Below are 18,837 nucleotides of genomic sequence, written 5' to 3'. Positions count from 1 at the left end.
CATGTTCTCTTACTGGCCTGGAGCTTGCCTATTTGACCTGACTGGTTGACAAGTCTCAGGGATCTATTGTCTCCAGGTCCCCAGCACTAGGATCACAAGCATGTGCCATCATGCCTGAGGTTTGAGGTTTTGGGGTTTTTTGTTTGTTTGTTTGTTTTGATTTGTTTTTTTCCTCGAGACAGGGTTTCTCTGTAGCTTTGGAGCCTATCCTGGCACTCGGTTTGTGGTTCAGGCTGGCCTTGAACTCACAGAGATCCTCCTGCTTCTGCCTCCCTAGTGCTGGGATTAAAGGTGTGCACCACCACTGCCTGGCTCATGCCTGAGTTTTTTTATCCCAGTTGTGGGAACCAAGGTCAGAGCCTCATGCTTGTGTGGTAAGCACTTTACCAGTAAAGCCATCCCCTAACCTCTAGAGTGTTTTCCATGCCTTAGTGAGGCCAATGTTCTCCCCCACGACTATCAAGGAAGCCCTGGGCAGCAGCACTACCTCCATAGAAGTGTATTTGGAATATCTATTTTTTTAAATCTCTTTAATGAACAGTGAACAACTTCAGGCTAGGGATGGTATCTACTCTTAGTCAACTTCATTGCTAGCAAACTACCATCTCTGTTGTACTGTTTCTAGAAAGAACCATGAGGTAAATGGAAAGACAATGAGTAGTAGTATACTCTATGCGCTCGGTTCCTTTGCAACCCCCCCCCCACGCCACCCTTTTGAGATTTTTCAGTGTGGCCATGGAATCTGGCAACTTAACAGTTTATCTTTTAACAGGCAAGATTCCAGCATGGCTGCAGGGGACCCTGCTTCGAAATGGGCCTGGGATGCACACAGTGGGGGATAGCAAGTACAACCATTGGTTTGACGGCCTGGCCCTTCTCCACAGCTTCTCCATCAGAGATGGTGAGATCCCAGCTTGAGTTTGCTATTGCCATGATAACAAATACAAGGCAGACCCGATGGCCTGAAACAGCAGGAGTCTGTTCTCTTTCCATCTGGGGGCGGGGTCAGAAATCTGAAGTTGATCACACTGGGGGGTAATGTCAGAGTATTGGCAGCATTGATTTCCTTCTGGAAGCTCTGAGGAAAACCCATTGCCTTGCTTCGCAAGATTTCAGAAGTGGCCTGTACCCTTGGCTTGTGGCCCCACGCCTGTCTCAAACCAGTGACATAGTATCATGCATGTTTTTCAGTCCGTCTCTTCTCCTCTTCCTTCTCCCTTCATGTTCCTTCCCTTCTCCTTCCCGCCCCTCTCCTATTCCACCTCCTCCTCTCTCCCTCTTCCTTTTTCTTCTCCCCCCTTCCTCCCCTCTTCGTCCTCCTTTTCTGTCTTCTCCTCCCTACTCCACCCTCATCTTTTCCCGACAACCCTTGCTCTCTCACTCTCTCCCCACTCCTCAGCACAACTTCTTTGACCATCCCCCTCCCTCCCAGTCTCCCTCTTACAGAGACTTTATAATGCCATCATGACCAGTCAGGTAACCCTAATGTTTTAACCAATGAGACCCGCAAAGTCCCTTCCATCGGATGCAGGGTGACCTTGAGGAGAATGTCACCCAGCCTACTGCAAACAACTCTAGGAAGATGCCCAAGGTTCTTTGTCATTTCATCTTATGATTGAATCTGCCACAGGATGAGCAGTAACAGGCAAGGGGACAGGCTGGGAACTCAGACATGCCTCTGGTCAAAACAGGAGGAGGCCAGACTGAAAAGAAGCCAGCTGAACACACTGCTTGTCCTAACCATCATGGCGGTGTGTCCTGGGCCCCCTCCTATCAGGGTCTCCCACATCTGCCACCCGACCCTCTAAGTGTCTTCAGATTGCCAACCAGGCCTCTCAGCTCCTCTGGGACCTCCGGTGTCCCCCTCCCCCACTGTGTAACAGTGGAGGTAGAAACACAGAATGTCAAGTGCCCCTGCCTAGTTCAGAAGAGGGCATGGGCAGGAAAATGAGGTCAGGGGATAAGAAGAAAATGGGTGTCGCTCGTTTCGTTTTGTGCATTTTATAGTGGGTCTCTCTTTCTTTAGATTTCTGCTTCATTTATTTTAGTTCTCATATAGGCATGTATCAGATGTTGAACCAATCTGTCCCCCGTATTCTATACTCTTTTTCTCGCCCTGGACAGTTTCACGTCTACATAATTTTATGTGACTATATAAGATCTAGGAACCACAAATGAAAGAAAACATACAATATTTATCTTCCTGAGACTGACTTAATTAATTCACTTAGTAATCCCACCTCCATCCATCTTCCTGAAAATGACATAACTTCATTCTTTACAGCGGAAAGAAAATTGAATTGTATATGCATACCATATTTTCTTTACTCATTCTTCTGTTGTTGGACACCTAGGTGGGTTCCATAACAGCTGTTGTGAATGGAGATGCAGTAAACATGGATGTGCAGGTGTCTCCAGGATGTGTTGCCTTAGAGTCTCTTGGGTAAATACCCAAGAGTGGTATAGCTGAGTCCTCTAATAGATCTAGTTTTAGTTTAGTTTTGTGGGTTTTTTTAAAGCTTTATCTTTAGTTATGTGTATGCTACTGCATCTGTATGTGGGTATGTACACGTGAATGCAGAAGTCCAGAAGAGGGTGTTGGGTCACTTGGAGGGGGAGTTGCAGGTGGTCGCTGGGAACTGAACTCAGGTCCTCTGTAAGAACAGCATTCTTAACTGTGGATCCATGTCTCCAGTCCTTATTTTTAGTTTTTGAGAAGCCTCCAACTGACTTCCAAAGTGGTTGGACTAGTTTTCATTCCCGCAAGAGTGGATCCTGGCCAGAACTCAATAGTTTCATGACCACCATGTTCACTGGGATGAGATGGAGTCTCTGTGTAGCTTTGGCTTTTATTCCTCCGATGATTAGTGAGATTGAACACCTTTTCATACGATTACTGGCATTTCATGTTGGTATTTCATGCTTTATAAACTGTCTGATCATTTTATTAGCCCACTTATTTTTCCAAGAAAGTGAAGGGCAGGATGGAGGTGGTGGTGCTCACCATTAATCTCAGCACTTGGGACACAGAAGCAGGAGAATCTCTGTGAATTCCATGCCTGTCTTATTGAGCAAGTTCCAGGACAGCCAGAGCTACATAGTGACACCCTGTCTTAAAATAAAAACAGCCAGGCGGTGGTGTTTAATCCCAGCACTCGGGAGGCAGAGGCAGGCAGATCTCTGTTAGTTCGAGGCTGGGCTGGACTGACAGCCTCCAAAACAATACAGAGAAACCCTGTCTCGTAAAAACAAAAACAAAAAACAAACAAACAAACAAATGAAAAAGGAAAGGAGGGACTGGAGAGATGGCTCAGTGGTTAAGAGCACTCATTACTCTTGCAAAAGACTGGGTCCAGTTCCCATCCCCCACATGATAGTTCCTAACTATCAACAATTCCTGTTCCAAAGAACCTGATGCCCTCTCATCCATAGAAGCTGCATGCATATACAACACATATGTACACGCAGGCAAACACACACACATAACATAGGTAAGTATTTTAAAATGTGAAAAGGAAGAACAGTCTGTGGTCTTGACCAAAGACAAATAGAAGTTAATGCTTAAAATAAAACAAAACAGTAAAACCCAAGCATGATGGCATACACCTTTAATCCCAATGCTTGGGAGGCAGGGGTAGGCAGATCTCTGATTTCAAGCCAGCCTGGTCTACATAGTGCATTCCAGGACATCCAGAGCTACATAGTGAGACTCTGTCTCAAAAGATTAAGTAAATAAATATCAAGCAAAGACAGGGCGAAAGAGAAGGAGCAAAGAAAAAGAAATCTGGAGAAGGGTAGAGAATATGTTTCTTTGTCTAAATCTAAAAGGATTTCAAAATAGAAAGTTTTGTTTAAAGTAGTGACAGTGAGTGATGCCAGGTGTCTATCAGCAAAGATACTGCTTCTAGGAGACAAAGTCATCGCCCTGGGATTTGAGTATTGGTGTGCGTGTTCATGTGCATGTGTATGTGCATGTTCATGTGCATGTGTGATAGTGTGTATGGTATGTGCATGGGTGGTTTGTAGTGTGTACGTGTGTGTGTGGTGTGTGTTGGGGTGTATGTGTACACACAAGTGTGTATTGCGTGTGTGCATACATGTATGTGTGGTGCATGTTGGGAGTATGAAAGCACACGTGTATATGCAATGTGTGTTGGGGGGTGTAGGCACACAGTGTTGTGGTGTGTGTCAGAGTGTACGGTATACAGAGTATGTGTGGCATGTATTGGAGTCTGTAGGTGCACACAAGAGTGCATGGTGTGTGTCCAAGTGTGTGGGTGTGTACACATACATGTGAACACATATTGGGGAATGTGGGTATACATGTATGTGTGTGTTGCATGTTGGAGTAGGTGGGTGTACACAAGTATGTACAGTGTGTGTCAGCGTGTGTGGGTGCACTTGTGTTTGGCTTATGATGTATGTGGATACACACCCTCTATCTCAAGACTATCAGACTTGACCCAGTTCTTGAAGACACCAGGCAGGAGATTTCTGTTTACTGTGTCCCTTCAGATGAGAGGGTGATGACTGACTGAGGGCTCGGTAAAGCAGGATGGGCAGTGACTGATGTCTTTAATCTCACACTCCTAGTCCAGCATTAGCCCTGAGCACTTCCAGAGCCACTTTCTCTCAGTGCCACCAGTGCTCCAAGATCCCACAGCTCCATGTTTATAGGAAGTAAGTGGCCTGGCCTGAGAGTTTACATTTCAAGTGAAAAGAGTTCACCTTTCAAGCCAAGCACTGGGGCTCAAAGGCCCTTTAACCAGCACCATGTGGATGGTGGCATCCACAAAGAGTGACCAAAGAAGGATAGTCTGACTCTAAAGTGGGTATTTGCTCAGTGCTGTGCTTGGCTGAAGACCAACATCAGGCTCACCCCGCCCCCAGGCGATCTTCCAGCTTGAAACATCAAGGGTTTTCCTTGACCATCTAAAATTTCATCCGCCAGCAATCATGTATAAGTTACTTTTATCATTGTGACAAAATACCTGACAGGAGCAACTTAGAATGGAAGGAAGGGTCTCTTTTGGGCTCATAGCTTGTTGAGGAAGGCCTGATAGCAAGAGAGTGAGGCACACTGGTCACGTCCTCCCCACAGGCATGAAGCAGAGAGACCAAAGCTCAGCTGGCTTTCTCCAACATTCAGGTCAAGACCCCAGCCCTTAGGATGGTCCTACCCACATTCAGAATGACTCTTCCCTTCTCTAAGATCTGTCTAGAGGGTTGTCTCCTAAGTGATTCTGAAGGTGACAATGAAGGTGAAACCATCAGAACATGTACGCTGTGTACCCTGCAGCCAGGTGCCTCACAAGTCATCATCAGAGAGATTATCAGGGAAAGGGCTTGTTGCTGCGTGGATATTGGGCTTCTGGGATATTCCTCACATTACCTTCTTAACTGAGATGTCACCTATGTGAGATGGTCCGAGCATGAAATGTCACCCAGGTGCACATCTTGAGTGTATTTTTAGTAGAGTCAAACTGACTATATGACTGTATTAAGACGCTGTCTGAAAGGCCATATTTATGTTCATTACCAGCCTAGCAATCCATTAGTACTCACTAGTTGTACAGCTTAGGATATTTAACCTCTCTACATGTCCATTTTATTAGGTGAGAATGGATCTGTGCTCACATTTGTACTTCGTGGGTTAAGAAAGTTTACATTCAAGTGTTTACAACCTCTCTGATGTTAGTTTCTTTTTTTAATTCAGAACATTGCTTTTTATATTGTATTTGCTTGTGGGTATGTGTGTGTCAACACAAGTACATGCATAAGGACACATTGAGAAGAGCAGGTTCAGTTGTCTCCTCCCACTGTGTGGGCTCTGGGGATCAAAATTAGGTCATCAGATTTGCCAGCAGGTGACTTGATGCACTGCGCCATTTCCCCCCCAAAATCCCCTTCCTGTCCTTTATTTTTATAACCCACTGAGTCTAATTAATACTGTCCATATGTGCACAGGCTTGGGACCATCCACTGGATACTGGGACACCTCCAGGGATCACAACCCACAATGGCCAGGAGCTCTTCAGCTAGGATGGGTGGGGGGGCGGTGCGATCATCTCTGTGCATAGTGACTAGCTTGATGTCACTCAGGTTAGGAAGCATAGCTGCTGGGTTTGTGAGCAGGAGTCCAGAGGACAATGTTCCACCTCTGTCCTCCCCAGCCTCTGGCTCTTAAAATCTTCCTCCTGACTCTTCCTCAATGCTCCCCAAGTCTTCAGGAGAAAGGGTATAGTACAGCTGTCCCACTTATGGCTGAACAAGGAGTCACTAGTCGTTCTGGGTCTTGATGGTAGACCTTGGGACGTTCCGACCCTCTGTGGTTATACAGAGTCCAGTGTTATGTCACTCCTCCACACCCAGATGCAACACATATGAAATCGCCAACACTGGCTTCTGAAGGTAATTCCTCCAGCTGTGAATGAGGCTTCAGAGGTCAGCACAGCCTTCCCAACAAGTTCTCCAAATCTGTGTCTTCCTGGACAAGCACAAGCATAGAGAAAGGTATTACCAATAGCCAGGCCATACTGGGCAGGGTGACTGGGTGTTCCTGAACCTCAAGATCAACATCTATCTGGGCTACTTGAGACATCACACACACACACACACACACACACACACACACACACACACACACACACGCACGCACGCACGCAACACAGCACATCCACATGTTTTAATATGTATAAATGAACTTATGACCAAACTCTCTTCTCACTATGGTACACACTTACATGAAAGAGATTGTCTGGGTCAGCAAACCTCCCTCTGGTCCCCAGTAAAGCCCCTAGAATGGCTAACATCAATTTCAAAGCCCCAGAAAGTGCCAGGCTGACAAGTGTCTACTTCTGTTTCAGGGGAGGTCTTCTACAGGAGCAAATACTTGCAGAGTGACACCTACAATGCCAACATCGAGGCCAACAAAATCGTGGTGTCTGAGTTCGGAACAATGGCCTACCCAGACCCATGCAAAAACATCTTCTCCAAGTAACATCTCCTTCTGAATCTTGACAGATTTCATGCTTTTTTGGTATCTTTGATGGTCAAAACAGCCCATATTTTCTCCCCTAGTAGTTTTCTCCCCTAATAGATAAAACTCCACATGGCTGGCCTGTGACCATGGATGCTGTGTGATTCTTGATCATTGATGGCAAGGGAGGCAAAGAGAGGTTGACAAATTGTCAGATGCTCTTCTGCTTGGCTGGTGGGAGAGTGTCTGGGCACTATCAATCAAAATTAAAAATGTGTGTTCCCTTTTGGTCTAGAGATGCGCCTGCTCATGTTGGAAATGACAAATGAACAAAGTTATTCCTGGCTATATCATTTGTTATGATGAAAGCTGAAAACAACCCAGATGTCATTTCGAGAAGTCTGGTTGAGCACATGGCAGTAAAACTGTATCAGAAAATGCCTCAGTGAGGCAAAAAAGAAATGAGACTGCTACCTATGCTGTACAAAAACAAATCTAAGATGCACTAAGTTAAAAAAGTTGCTTGTAAGTTGCTTATGTTTGCTTGTTTGTAGATCAGGGTAGGACTAAGGACATTGCTAGTTGGTGAGACCAGTTGTTGAGATAGAGCGTGAAGTCCTGACTTCAGATCTCCAGAGCTCTTATGAAAGCTAAGCATGGTCACAGGCATGTGTAGGACCCTAGCATGATGTGAGGAGACAAGCAGATTGCAGGGCTTTGCAGACTGCCAGCCTAGCTCCAGCTCTAACGGGAGATCTCACCTCAAGAGAGTATAGTCGAAGCTAGGTGATGGCGGCTCACACTTTTAATCCCAGCACTCAGGAAGCAGAGGCAGGTGGATCTCTGTGAGTTCAAGGCCAGCCTGGTCTACAGAGCAAGTTCTAGGACAGTCAGGGCTACACAGATAACCCCTGTCTTAAAAAAATAATCCGAGAAAGAGAGACAGAGAGAGACAGAGACAGACAGACAGACAGACAGACAGACAGAGAGAGAGAGAGAGAGAGAGAGAGAGAGAGAGAGAGAGAGAGAGAGAATATGGCAGAGAATGACGTGGTCCCTGGCCCACTGTGCACACATATGGGTATATGTACCTGCACACACAAATGTGCATGAGCTACACCAATACCACACACACACTTTTTTTAAAGCAAGGTTCATAAATGTGTTCTCTGTTGAGGGAGAAGAAAGAAAGAAAGAAAGGAAGAAAGAAAGAAAGAAAGAAGGGAAGGAAGGAAGAAAGAAAGAAAGAAAGAAAGAAGGAAGGAAGGAAGGAAATCTAGGTGTATTGTTGACATAGAACGGTCAGTTGTGGAAAGTTGATGAATGAGGGGGTGGGGAGATTTTTCTGGAACACATCTGAAGCCATCTGGTTTATGAAACAGATGTGTGTGTTACAATCCAACAATTAAATTCTTGGCCAGAGTCAGGCCTGCTGCTACTATCTCCCTTCAGACAGAAGAGAACTATGGAAAGATTCAGGGTGGATTGGCCAAAGACAGGAAGACTGCTTCTGGTTCTCCAGGGCTGACGTCACCCATCCCTGGGACAGGGTGACTTGCCCTTGCAGATGGGCTGGGCTGGAAGGACTTCAAAACCACACCTGGAGCAGAATTCCTGCAGTTACACCCTCTGTCGGTAGGCGGAGCACCACTCAACACTTGCATCCAGTGTTTGCCTTTGTACCGATAAACCCCTTGGGTTCTTTTTCTTCGTGTTCGAAGTTTGCCATTTGTCACAATGAACCATGAGTCTTAACTAACAGGAGTTTGTTTTCCTTTCTGTTAAAATTAATTCCAGGACTGAGGATGTAGCTCAGTTAGTAGAAGTTTACACAAACTGGTTCGATCCCAGCACAAGCTTAAACCAGATGCGATCGACCAATGCTCCAAGTCTGGACAGAGTCTCTCACTGTAGTTGGAGCTAAGCTAAGTCAACAAGCCCCCGGCAATCCTCCTGTCTCCACTTCACACAGGAATGTGAGTGTCCATCTAGCCAGGCACTCAGGAGGTGGCAGGGTGACCAAGAAGTTCACCGACATCCTTGGGCACACAGCAAGTTTGAGGCTAGCCTGGGACAAATGAAACTTTGTTTCAAAATAAAAGCAAACAAACAAACAAAAAAGTACAAATAACTTCTTCACAGATTTGAGGTACTCAGTGAGGACTCAGATTCTGCCAAAGCAGAGATTAACCGTTTTTGCTAAGTTTTTTTGCTTTTTGTTTTTGTTTTGGTTTTGGTGGGGGGATACAGGGCTACATGTCTGATATCTGTATGGTTGCTTAAAATGGTTGGAAGCATATCAGCTCCTGCTGCTCCAACTGAAGAGACCCCTGCACTTTTGGCTCTCAGGAGGAGTGTCATGTGGCCACATTGCGCCAGCACCTGACTCCATGTTGTGGAATGTCTGGGGAGCCTGATGCCCGAGTCATGGCAAATGGCAAGAAAGCAAGTCACAGAGAGCAGAACCCCCCGGGCACGGCCACTAACACAACCCCCTTTCCTTCCAGAGCTTTCTCCTACTTGTCCCACACCATCCCCGATTTCACAGACAACTGCCTGATCAATGTCATGAAGTGTGGAGACGACTTCTATGCGACCACAGAGACCAACTACATCAGGAAAATCAACCCCCAGACTCTAGAGACCCTGGAGAAGGTATAACAGGCTTACCATCAGTGTACATTCCCGACACAAGAAAGGAGCCTCACTCTCCACCCCTGGGGGGGGGGGGGGAGGTGGGCAGGCTGCCTACGAGGAACTCACCGGAATGTCCCCTCCTCTGATGCCATTCAATCCTCAGCCTCCCTCTCAGGGTGCTTATTGTTCTGCCTAAGCGGGGACTGCATGGTATCCATCTTTGTGGCTGCACTGGTTCTCAGTTGGTGCTATATACAGCGCAGCCATGTGCTGTTTAAGTGTATTTCAGTTAACCATGAAACACATGCACAATAGGAGTCCCAAAGACGATTCTGCCTACTGACACTGTAGCCATCTTATCTGGTGAACTCTATGATGTCCCCAAAGTGAAATGTTCTCATGATGCCTTTCTCATGTGTCCCCCACGGAGCTGGAGAGATGACTCAGTGGTTAAAAGCGTGTACTGCTCTTACAGATTATCTGGGTTCAATTCTCAGGATGGGTGGATCACAACCATTTGTAATTCCAGCTTGAGAGGAATCAGATGCCCCTTCTGGTCTGAATGGGTACTGCACTTACATGTATGTATATACACACAGGGTTACGCATGCATACACACACACTCATGCATGCACACACATGCACACACATACATACACATACTCATGTATGCACACACATGCACATGCATACATACACACATGCACACACACACATACACTCATATGTATGCATACACCTATGCACACATACAATCTTTATAATAAATCTTTAGAACATATCCCCATCCCTAAAAGTGATGCAGACTAAGCAGCTTAAAATAACAGAGACCTGCTGTCGTAAACTTATGGAGGCCACAATTCTAAATTGGTGTTGGTAAGGCCAGGCTCTGGAAGTCTGTAGGCGAGTATCCTTCCTGTGTTTCTCAGCTCTTGCTTGGACTTATCACCAATCTTCCGTGTTCCTCAGCTCATAGACATATCCCTTTAGTCTCCATATCCTCGGTCCTGTGCTATTATTCCCTTTGTGTCTGTGTGCTCCAGTTGCCCATATTCTACAAGCACACAAGTCACAAGGTCACAGCCCACTCTCCTATGATATGACATCATCTTCTGATTACACATGCAACGATGCTGCTGCCAAGTGAGGTCACATTCACAAGCTCTGTGGTTAGGACCTCCTCCTGTGTGTTTGGAAGACAACTCTAGGATCCAGGGGCTCTACTCACAGTGACCTGCAGGGGGAGGTATTACTCAGAGAGCAAGGGCACTGGTAGACAGAACTACTGCTTTCTGGGAAGCAGTGGTCCAGCATTCTTTTGAAAAATCAATAGACCCCATTTCAGTTTGCTCCAGCTGGTTCTTCAAAGCCACAGTGTTGTCATAAGGCATTTGAACTATCTGTTAAATTGAACACTTTTCTTAGCTGGGAAATTGCGTCCAGTTCCGTGTAAACTAGGTGGCAAGGGCCCAACTGATGCATGCTGGGAAATACCGGGAGGGCCAGAGCCCTACCTAACTCTTAGCAGGCTGTGTTACCTTGAAGAAGAGTAAACTGCTAGCCCCTAGCCATCCCATTGTCCATCTGTGGTCTGTTCTGAGCAGGGTTCATAGTTCAACTTGTTAGTAAATGGTTTTATGACCTCTGTTTCCAGAGTAACATCATGAGTGGCCTGGAGAGCTGCATCTCTGCCTCTGTGGACTCCAGCAGGAGTGAATTTAAATGACTTAATAGAATCAACACAGATCAGTCAGTGGCTGGAACTGGCTGACAGATGACAATCTGCCTGCCCTGATCATTGCTTGGAGCCTTCTGTCATGAGGCACCCTGTCATTCTGCTGAGGATCCTGACCAGACCAGAATGTGGGACAGGAACCACAGGCACACACACACACACACACACACACACACACACACACACACACACACACACCCCTGCTCACTAGCTTCCCACAATTGAGTAGTTGCCGAAGCACCTCCTAGTGCAGGGTCACATTAGGACATGAGAGTAGACATCCCTTTTTTGTTTGTTTTGTTTTGTTTTTTTTTCAGGTAGGGTTTCTGTGTGTAGCCTTGGCCATCCTAGAATTATCTCTGTAGACCAGGCTGGCCTAGAACTCATAGAGATCTGCCTATCTCTGCTTCCCAAATACTGGGATTAAAGGGACTACCTGGCTAAGATGTCTCTTTAAAAGCAAATTGTGCCTTTATTTTCCAATCAGGTCCACCTTTTTAAACGTAGGCTCAGTCAAGTGTTCATGGGATTCCATCTTCTCTTTTGAAAATGGAGTGGCTGTTGTATTTTACAGGTTGATTACCGGAAGTACGTGGCTGTAAACCTGGCAACCTCACACCCTCATTATGATGAAGCTGGAAATGTCCTTAACATGGGCACATCCATTGTGGACAAAGGAAGGACAAAATATGTAATATTTAAGATTCCTGCCACGGCAGCAGGTAGGTCACTCTGGGAGTCTAACAAAGCAAAGGCAGCCGAGTGGCACTTGCTGATAAGCCTTGGTTTGTGCTTGTGACACACTGCTCAGTGCAGAACTTTCCTTCACATATTATTCAGACGACCTTAAATTCACTCTTGTCATTTAGGCAAAATCCAAAGGTTCTTTTGGGAAGAGCTCAGTTTTCTCTTTTAATACGAAGGAGACATTTCTGAGGTTATTTTGGATAAAGGAAATCCTGTCACTATTTTAACCTCTAATTCATGAATTCGCTATTGAATTTATCCACCCACCCCTCCATTCACCTATTTCTCCATCCATCTACCCATTCATCTACTAACCCGCACAGTCAATCACCCATCCATTCACACGTCTACACAGCCATCCATTTATTCATCCTCTATCTGTTCATCCCCTCATTCATCTGCTCACCTGTCACTCAACCATCCATCTACCATCTATTCGCCTACCCACTAAACCATCCATCCATCTATCCATCTGTCCATTTATCCTTCCATCTGTACAACCATCATCCACCCACCCACCCATGCCCTTGATCATCTATCTATCCATCAATTTAGCATATTCTAAATTTTTCTCTAGGTACGAGTTAGTCGTACTTTAAATTATTCTGACAAACTTTTACATGCCAAGATTGTGCCACCCCCTCCATCCCGCATTCAGGCTCCCAAGGCTGTTGGGGTGCTCAGCCCTGCTGGGACCTACTCCAGATCCACACCCTGTTCCCGAGGCTTTCTGGACCTCCTCCTCTTAGGGCCGGGTCCTGGAGCAAAGCCCAGGCCAGTGATTGCGTGTTCCTGAGGGGGAAGAGGGTGAGGCTCCCAACCTATGTTTGTCTGGGACCCTCCTGGTTGCCACACCCAGCCGTTGTGGCCTTAAAGGGTGTTTGACTTGACCTTCTGGCCTAGGTAACGAGTTTCTATCTATGACCCTGAAAGTCCCTGTGTGCTTCCCTAACCCTGTAGTCTGTAGAAAGATACAGGCTCTGCCAGAAGCTGGAGGCTCAGCTCCCCCCCAGTTCTAAGTGTGCCATGAATACTGTTAAGTGAAACTCAAGTTCCTTGGGCTGGTGAAGGATGTGTGGTCCAGGTGGGGGGGTGTTCTGGGCAGTTTTATTGGCTGCCTCATATGGCAGGGGACCATGAGGCTCACAAGATTAGGTGGCCTGGTGTTGGTCACATGACTTTCAGGAGCCCTGACATTTTGCAGGAGGCAGTCTCAGATTCCTGCTGGTGCAGGGGCATTCATGCTCCATCTCCCAGACCTGGGCCTTTCGTCTCAGTTTTCTCTGTGTTCTTCATTGGTGGAGAAAACTAGCCCTCAGCCCCACAGCACCCCCTCCCACCAGCCAGCTGTTTACAGTGTGCACAGGTGGCCCCAGAGAGGTGGGGACGTGGACAGGGAACTCATTATAAATCAGCCCCAGGACTGGGTGGGGAGGCCTTTTGCCCAAGGCTGATTCATGCTTACAAAGGACTCAAAACACAGAACACACATACACAGCGATGGCCTTCGGTGCTGGGAGAACTGCAGTTGGGAATTGTGAACTTGAGGACTGCAGTAGGAACAAGGGGTGGGTATGGACCCTCCCACCCCTGCCCCATGCCTTGTTTCTTGCTTTTCTCCGTAGTAACCCTGGAGGAAGTCAAGGCTATGACTTGGATCATAGACCATTCACCTCGTTTGCCCCTATATGAAACTGGCATCTTACAGTCTTGCTTAATTGCCGTAATTCATGTAAAAATCCCTCATCATCGGAGGGAGGTGTGGCCCTATCAGTAGAGTGCTGGCCTTGCAGGCATGAGGTTGGTCCCCAGAGGCTGTGCAGAAAGCCAGATGTAGTGACACACACCCGTCATCCTAGCCCTGGAGAGGCAGAGACGAGTGAAGTCCTAGTCTAATGAGTGGGCTCCGGGTCCTAGTGAGAAGCCCTGTCTGAAAAAGCAAGGAGGACATGCCTGTCAAGCAATGACAGCTCTGGTCATCCACTGGGCCTGTGCATGAGCACATACTTGCCTCACCTCTGAGACACAGGGGAGTCTTTTGTCACAACAGTCCGCTGCTGTGTGTTTTGTTATAGGTAGTGTTAGAACAATGGGTAGAAACCTTGTGGAATACATTGTGTGTGCTTGGGCTTGAGCCTAGGAAGTTCACGTGCCCCAGGGAGGCCTGGTAGAAATGCAGTCTGAGGCCCTGCCCCAGGAACACATTAAATTCTGCATTTGATCACCATCCCGAGATTCATATGTACATTCAAATTTGAGAAATATGACTCTGCAGCATGGGTCGACAGCTTCTGCTTTTGCCAAAGGACTACAAGTAACTACTTAAGGTTCTGAGAACCAACTATCTGGTGTCAGTCGCAGAGACTAAACTGGGCTGCTGTCCCTGGGAGCAGAAGCAGCCAGTCATCACAGATATGATGTGGTGTGGCCATGTTCCACACAAGATTGTATTTGTAAAAGCAGTTGGAGGCTCAGTTGAGTCTCCAGGCTGGAGTAGGGACCATTGGCTCCTCAAGGCCTCCCTGGGTGAGGTAGTGGTTTTTCAGACTGGAGACCCAGAGTTCGCCATGGCAAGTGGGCTCTAGTGGGAGTCTGGCATCTGGCCCTGTAGGTTCTTCATCAAAGGTTCTCCTAAGGACACAGTCGGAGTGTAGGTGACAGCACTGCCCTGCTACAATCCCAGGTTTGCTCTTCTCCAGGCACCAAGAAGAAAGGGAAGAGTCCCTTGAAGCATGCGGAAGTATTCTGCTCCATCCCATCTCGCTCGCTCCTCTCCCCCAGCTACTACCACAGCTTTGGAGTCACAGAGAACTATGTGGTTTTTCTGGAGCAGCCTTTTAAGCTGGATATCCTCAAGATGGCCACCGCATATGTGCGGGGAGTGAGCTGGGCTTCCTGTATGTCATTCCACAGGGAGGACAAGGTGAGCCCTTCCCGTCTGTCTACCCCACTCCAGGAGCACTGAGAAGGCTACCCTAAGGGATGCTTATGGGACATTAACTGCTATTTAGTGTCTATGCAGGCAACTGCCACCATCTGGAGAGTTCTGATGCTGGGATGGGTTAATTAAAGTGGTCCTGAGTTAGGACATCCCAACTTCCAAATGCAGACTGTCCTGGGAACAGGATGTGATCTTGGGCAAACAACACCCACCCCCAACAAACATTTGCTGTTGCTATTTTTGACAAATGTCCTGTAATTCTCAGTGTTGTCTATTCAAATAACACACCAGTATAGAAAGGAGAATATAAAATAACCTTTCCTGGGCTAGGAATGTAGTTCAGCTGGTAGAGTATTTGCCTAAAATACACAAAGCCCTTGGTTCATCTCCCAATACTGTATGAATTGGGCATAGTGGTACATGCCTGTAATCTCAGTACTTAGAGGAGGCAGAGACAAGAGGATCAGTAGTTCAAGGTTATCCTCAGCTACATGGCTTGGAGACCTGTAAGCCTGGACTCCGTGGCTTGGGAGAGGCCCTGGGCTAGCGGGTCCCAGGCTCTAGAAGTCAGTTAAGAGTAAACACTTTTATGAAAGGTCCAAGTGTCTGACCTGGGTTTGGGGGTCACAGGGAAGACAATGCCTTAACCAATCATCCCCGTGCTAACCTGTCCTCACTGACACTCTCCACCCCCATGATGTCACAGCTCTGCTCTGGCCTCTGGAAGAGGGAAGAAAACAACTAGAACAAAGAAGCCACCTCCTTCAGGAAGGAAATTAAGCCAGGACTGTCGAAAGAGAACAAACAGGAGCGTGCGCACACGAACGCACCCACATGGCAACTCACAACTGTCTAAAACTCCAGTATTCACTGCCCTCACATGCAGGCAAAACACACACACACACACACACACACACACACACACACACATACACGGCTGGCAGGGAGGGGCAGGGATTGTATCAGAAAACTGACCTGTAGAACTAGTTACCATCCAGGGTGATTCCAGCCTAGCCCGGCCTGGGCCCACTCTACTGCAGCCCTGGGGACAGATGGTGTGGGTATGACTAGCAGCCCTGGGAAGTGGGCTCTGCACTGCTGTGTGCAGTAGAGGAGTCCAAAGAGCAGGGCATTAGGAGTTTCAGGACTCCAGCCTCAGATGGTGCCAGCATCTAGCAGGTTCTACCAGCACAATTGTTCCCAGGGAGCTTGTCAGTCATTGGACCCACAGCAATGCACTCTTAGGGGCCTCCCCAATGGCTGCCCAGCGACCTTGGTGGCAAAGCTGCCCTCCTGTGGCCCTAAGTCACAGAAATGCCACAGGGAGGCTCCATTCACTGAAGGCTCTTACCCGCCTGCCATTTGGCAGGATTTTGTTGTTTTGTTTTAGTTTTTACTTACTTATTTGTGTATGTGTTTACATGTGTATTCTGGGGTGTGGGTGTGTGTGTGTGTGTGTGTGTGTGTGTGTGTGTGTGTGTGTGTGTGATACCTTAGGACACCACCTACCTTGTTTTTTGAAACACTGTCTCTTACTGGCCTGTGGCTTGCTAATTCAACAAATTATTCATCCAGAAAGCACCATGGACCCTCCTGTCTCTGCACCTCCACCACTTCCACCCACCCACCTGCCCCAAGCCTCCTGGCTTCTACTCGTGGTACTAGGGCTCAAACACAGGTCCTCATGCTTATACAGCAAGCTGAACCATCTCCTCAGCCCCTTATCTTAATTTTTATTATATGAAGTGGTGGGTTTATACTGACACCTTCATTCAACTGTATCATATACTTTGTGTCCATCCCCTACTCAACTTCTTTTTGTTTGTTTGTTTTGTTTTTGTTTTTTTAGAAACAGGGTTTCTCTGTATTGTTTTGGAGGCTGTCCTGGAACTCACTCTGTAGACCAGACTGGCCTCAAACTCACAGAGATCCGCCTGCCTCTGCCTCCCGAGTGCTGGGATTAAAGGCGTGCGCCACCAACGCCCGGCTCCTCTACTCGACTTCTAATTTCATTCACAAACATGCATACACAAAATGTAAATGTAATTGTGGGAAAAACTTCATCTATATGTGGGCAGCTTGACTAATTTCATAATTTGGCCATTGTAAATAACATTTCCTGGCATTTTGAGGTGGGCACAGAGCTCAGAATGGGGAAAGGGATATATATGGTCACAAGCTAGGGGTTGTGATGCCACCATGCCAGGTATATCAGAGGATGAGCTGACTGTCGCACCTGCTGTGCGGCCTGCATCCGAGAATGTAGCGAGGTGGTCGGGATAGATGACACAGAGACCGGTCGGTTGCTTTAAGAAAACTTTATCTTCCCAAGTCAGCTTAGGAGAGAGCTCTCAGAAGAAATCTCAGGAGAAGTCTCCCCAAGAAAAAGGGCTTCCCTTTTTAAGGACTTTTGCCATCCATTTACATACCATTCTTTCCACTTCTCACCCTCCTGGCTGGTGGTTTAATCTCCGGCCCCAGAATCGGGGAGACACCACAGGGGGCAGGAAGAGGCATCTAGCCATAGGAGGTGTGGAAGGCATGGTATTTCAGTGAGCCAGCCCTTATCTGAGCCCTATCAAGCTTTAAAGCACTGAATTGTTTTCAGTAAACATTACATAGATGCCTGCTCCCAGGCCGAAGGGGAAGTGGGTTTCTGCTCAAGGTCTGGTGTCCCCACAATTCACCCCTTTTTATTTTTAAATGAGGCACTCCTGTCTTAGGTCAAGTAGGGTCACCCTCCCTGGCCCGTCTTTGGGGGACCTTGAACCCCTGTTAGGTGGGAGTGGGTCTTCCCCACAAGTTGCCCGTCATTGAAGTAGCCCCACCCTTAAAATCATTTGTAATAAGGCTTTATGGCTATCGGGATTGCCATGGGCTAAGGCACTTTGAACTCAGCATGAAGCCAGAATGCCTACTGCCACTGTTACCATTCCTAGGACTCCCACTGACATAGCGCCTCTCTGTCACCTGCCCATCCCCCGATCTGGGCCTTAGCATTCTACCACCAGCCTTTCTTTGCTACAAGGGTGATTTATAGTCACAATTTGACGGTCAAAACAGTGATAAAGTTTACAATTATTTTAAGATCTACTTAGGAAAGCATTAGAGAGTGCGCTTGCACAGATACATTAGGTACAATCATTGATGTTACACATGTAGCATTATAAAAAATATGAACAAGAGGCTTGTTGCACTATTTACAGGGTACCAATTTGTTCCTGTGGTGATGTAGTCTGTTGATTTCATGTCAGTAGTATCAGCCGAACATGCAACCCGAGTCAAAGTCTTTTTGTTGCACCAGGACAAACCACATTTCTCCAGAAAAACACATTGTGATTCCAAAAACAGGAACTACCGAGTCTGATATTTCAAGTGACCATGTCCTGTTCAAATACTGAAAAAAGGCTTTTGCCATTCATCACAGTCCATACCAATGTCTAAATGTTAAATGGGTCCTTTTTCCCCCAAAGGGAAAAGCTGGCAAAATGAATTCTGTTGTTTTAAGGTGTATCAAAGGCTAGCTGCTAATCTTCTAGTTTTGTTGGCTTTGGGATGAAAACTCACGGGTCCAGGAGGTTGATGTAGCAAGCCTGATGAGAAACTGGAAATCTCGAACTGACTGTTTTATTTCTTTCTCGGGCTGTAGATTTGATGACATCAAGGGTCAGGAACACTGATTTAGGAGATCTCGAACTGGCTTGAGCAGGCTCCCACGGTCTCAGGTCCAGTTTTTTCTGCTCCATGCATCTCACCAGATGTTGTGACCGCTACTGAAGCTTTATTCTTTTCCTGTAA

At 46.9% G+C, this 18,837-nt stretch overlaps 1 protein-coding gene across 2 annotated transcripts in view; it reads left to right on the top strand.

Moving 5' to 3' along the window:
• Nucleotides 1-18,837, top strand: part of Bco1 (beta-carotene oxygenase 1) — a 38,653-nt gene that overhangs the window by 1,349 nt on the left and 18,467 nt on the right. For both annotated transcript variants that reach the window (XM_005073192.4, XM_040736282.1), the window contains exons 2-6: nucleotides 773-901; nucleotides 6,867-6,996; nucleotides 9,487-9,634; nucleotides 11,926-12,073; nucleotides 14,798-15,021. In XM_005073192.4, coding sequence (XP_005073249.2) covers nucleotides 773-901; nucleotides 6,867-6,996; nucleotides 9,487-9,634; nucleotides 11,926-12,073; nucleotides 14,798-15,021 — 779 coding nt within the window. The remainder of the gene's footprint in view (nucleotides 1-772; nucleotides 902-6,866; nucleotides 6,997-9,486; nucleotides 9,635-11,925; nucleotides 12,074-14,797; nucleotides 15,022-18,837) is intronic.

The sequence above is a fragment of the Mesocricetus auratus genome, unplaced genomic scaffold, assembly GCF_017639785.1.
Source record: "Mesocricetus auratus isolate SY011 unplaced genomic scaffold, BCM_Maur_2.0 Super-Scaffold_6723, whole genome shotgun sequence".
Classification (NCBI taxonomy): Eukaryota; Metazoa; Chordata; class Mammalia; order Rodentia; family Cricetidae; genus Mesocricetus; species Mesocricetus auratus.
Note: the sequence above shows the minus strand (reverse complement) of the source record. Positions and strands in the feature narration are given on the sequence as shown.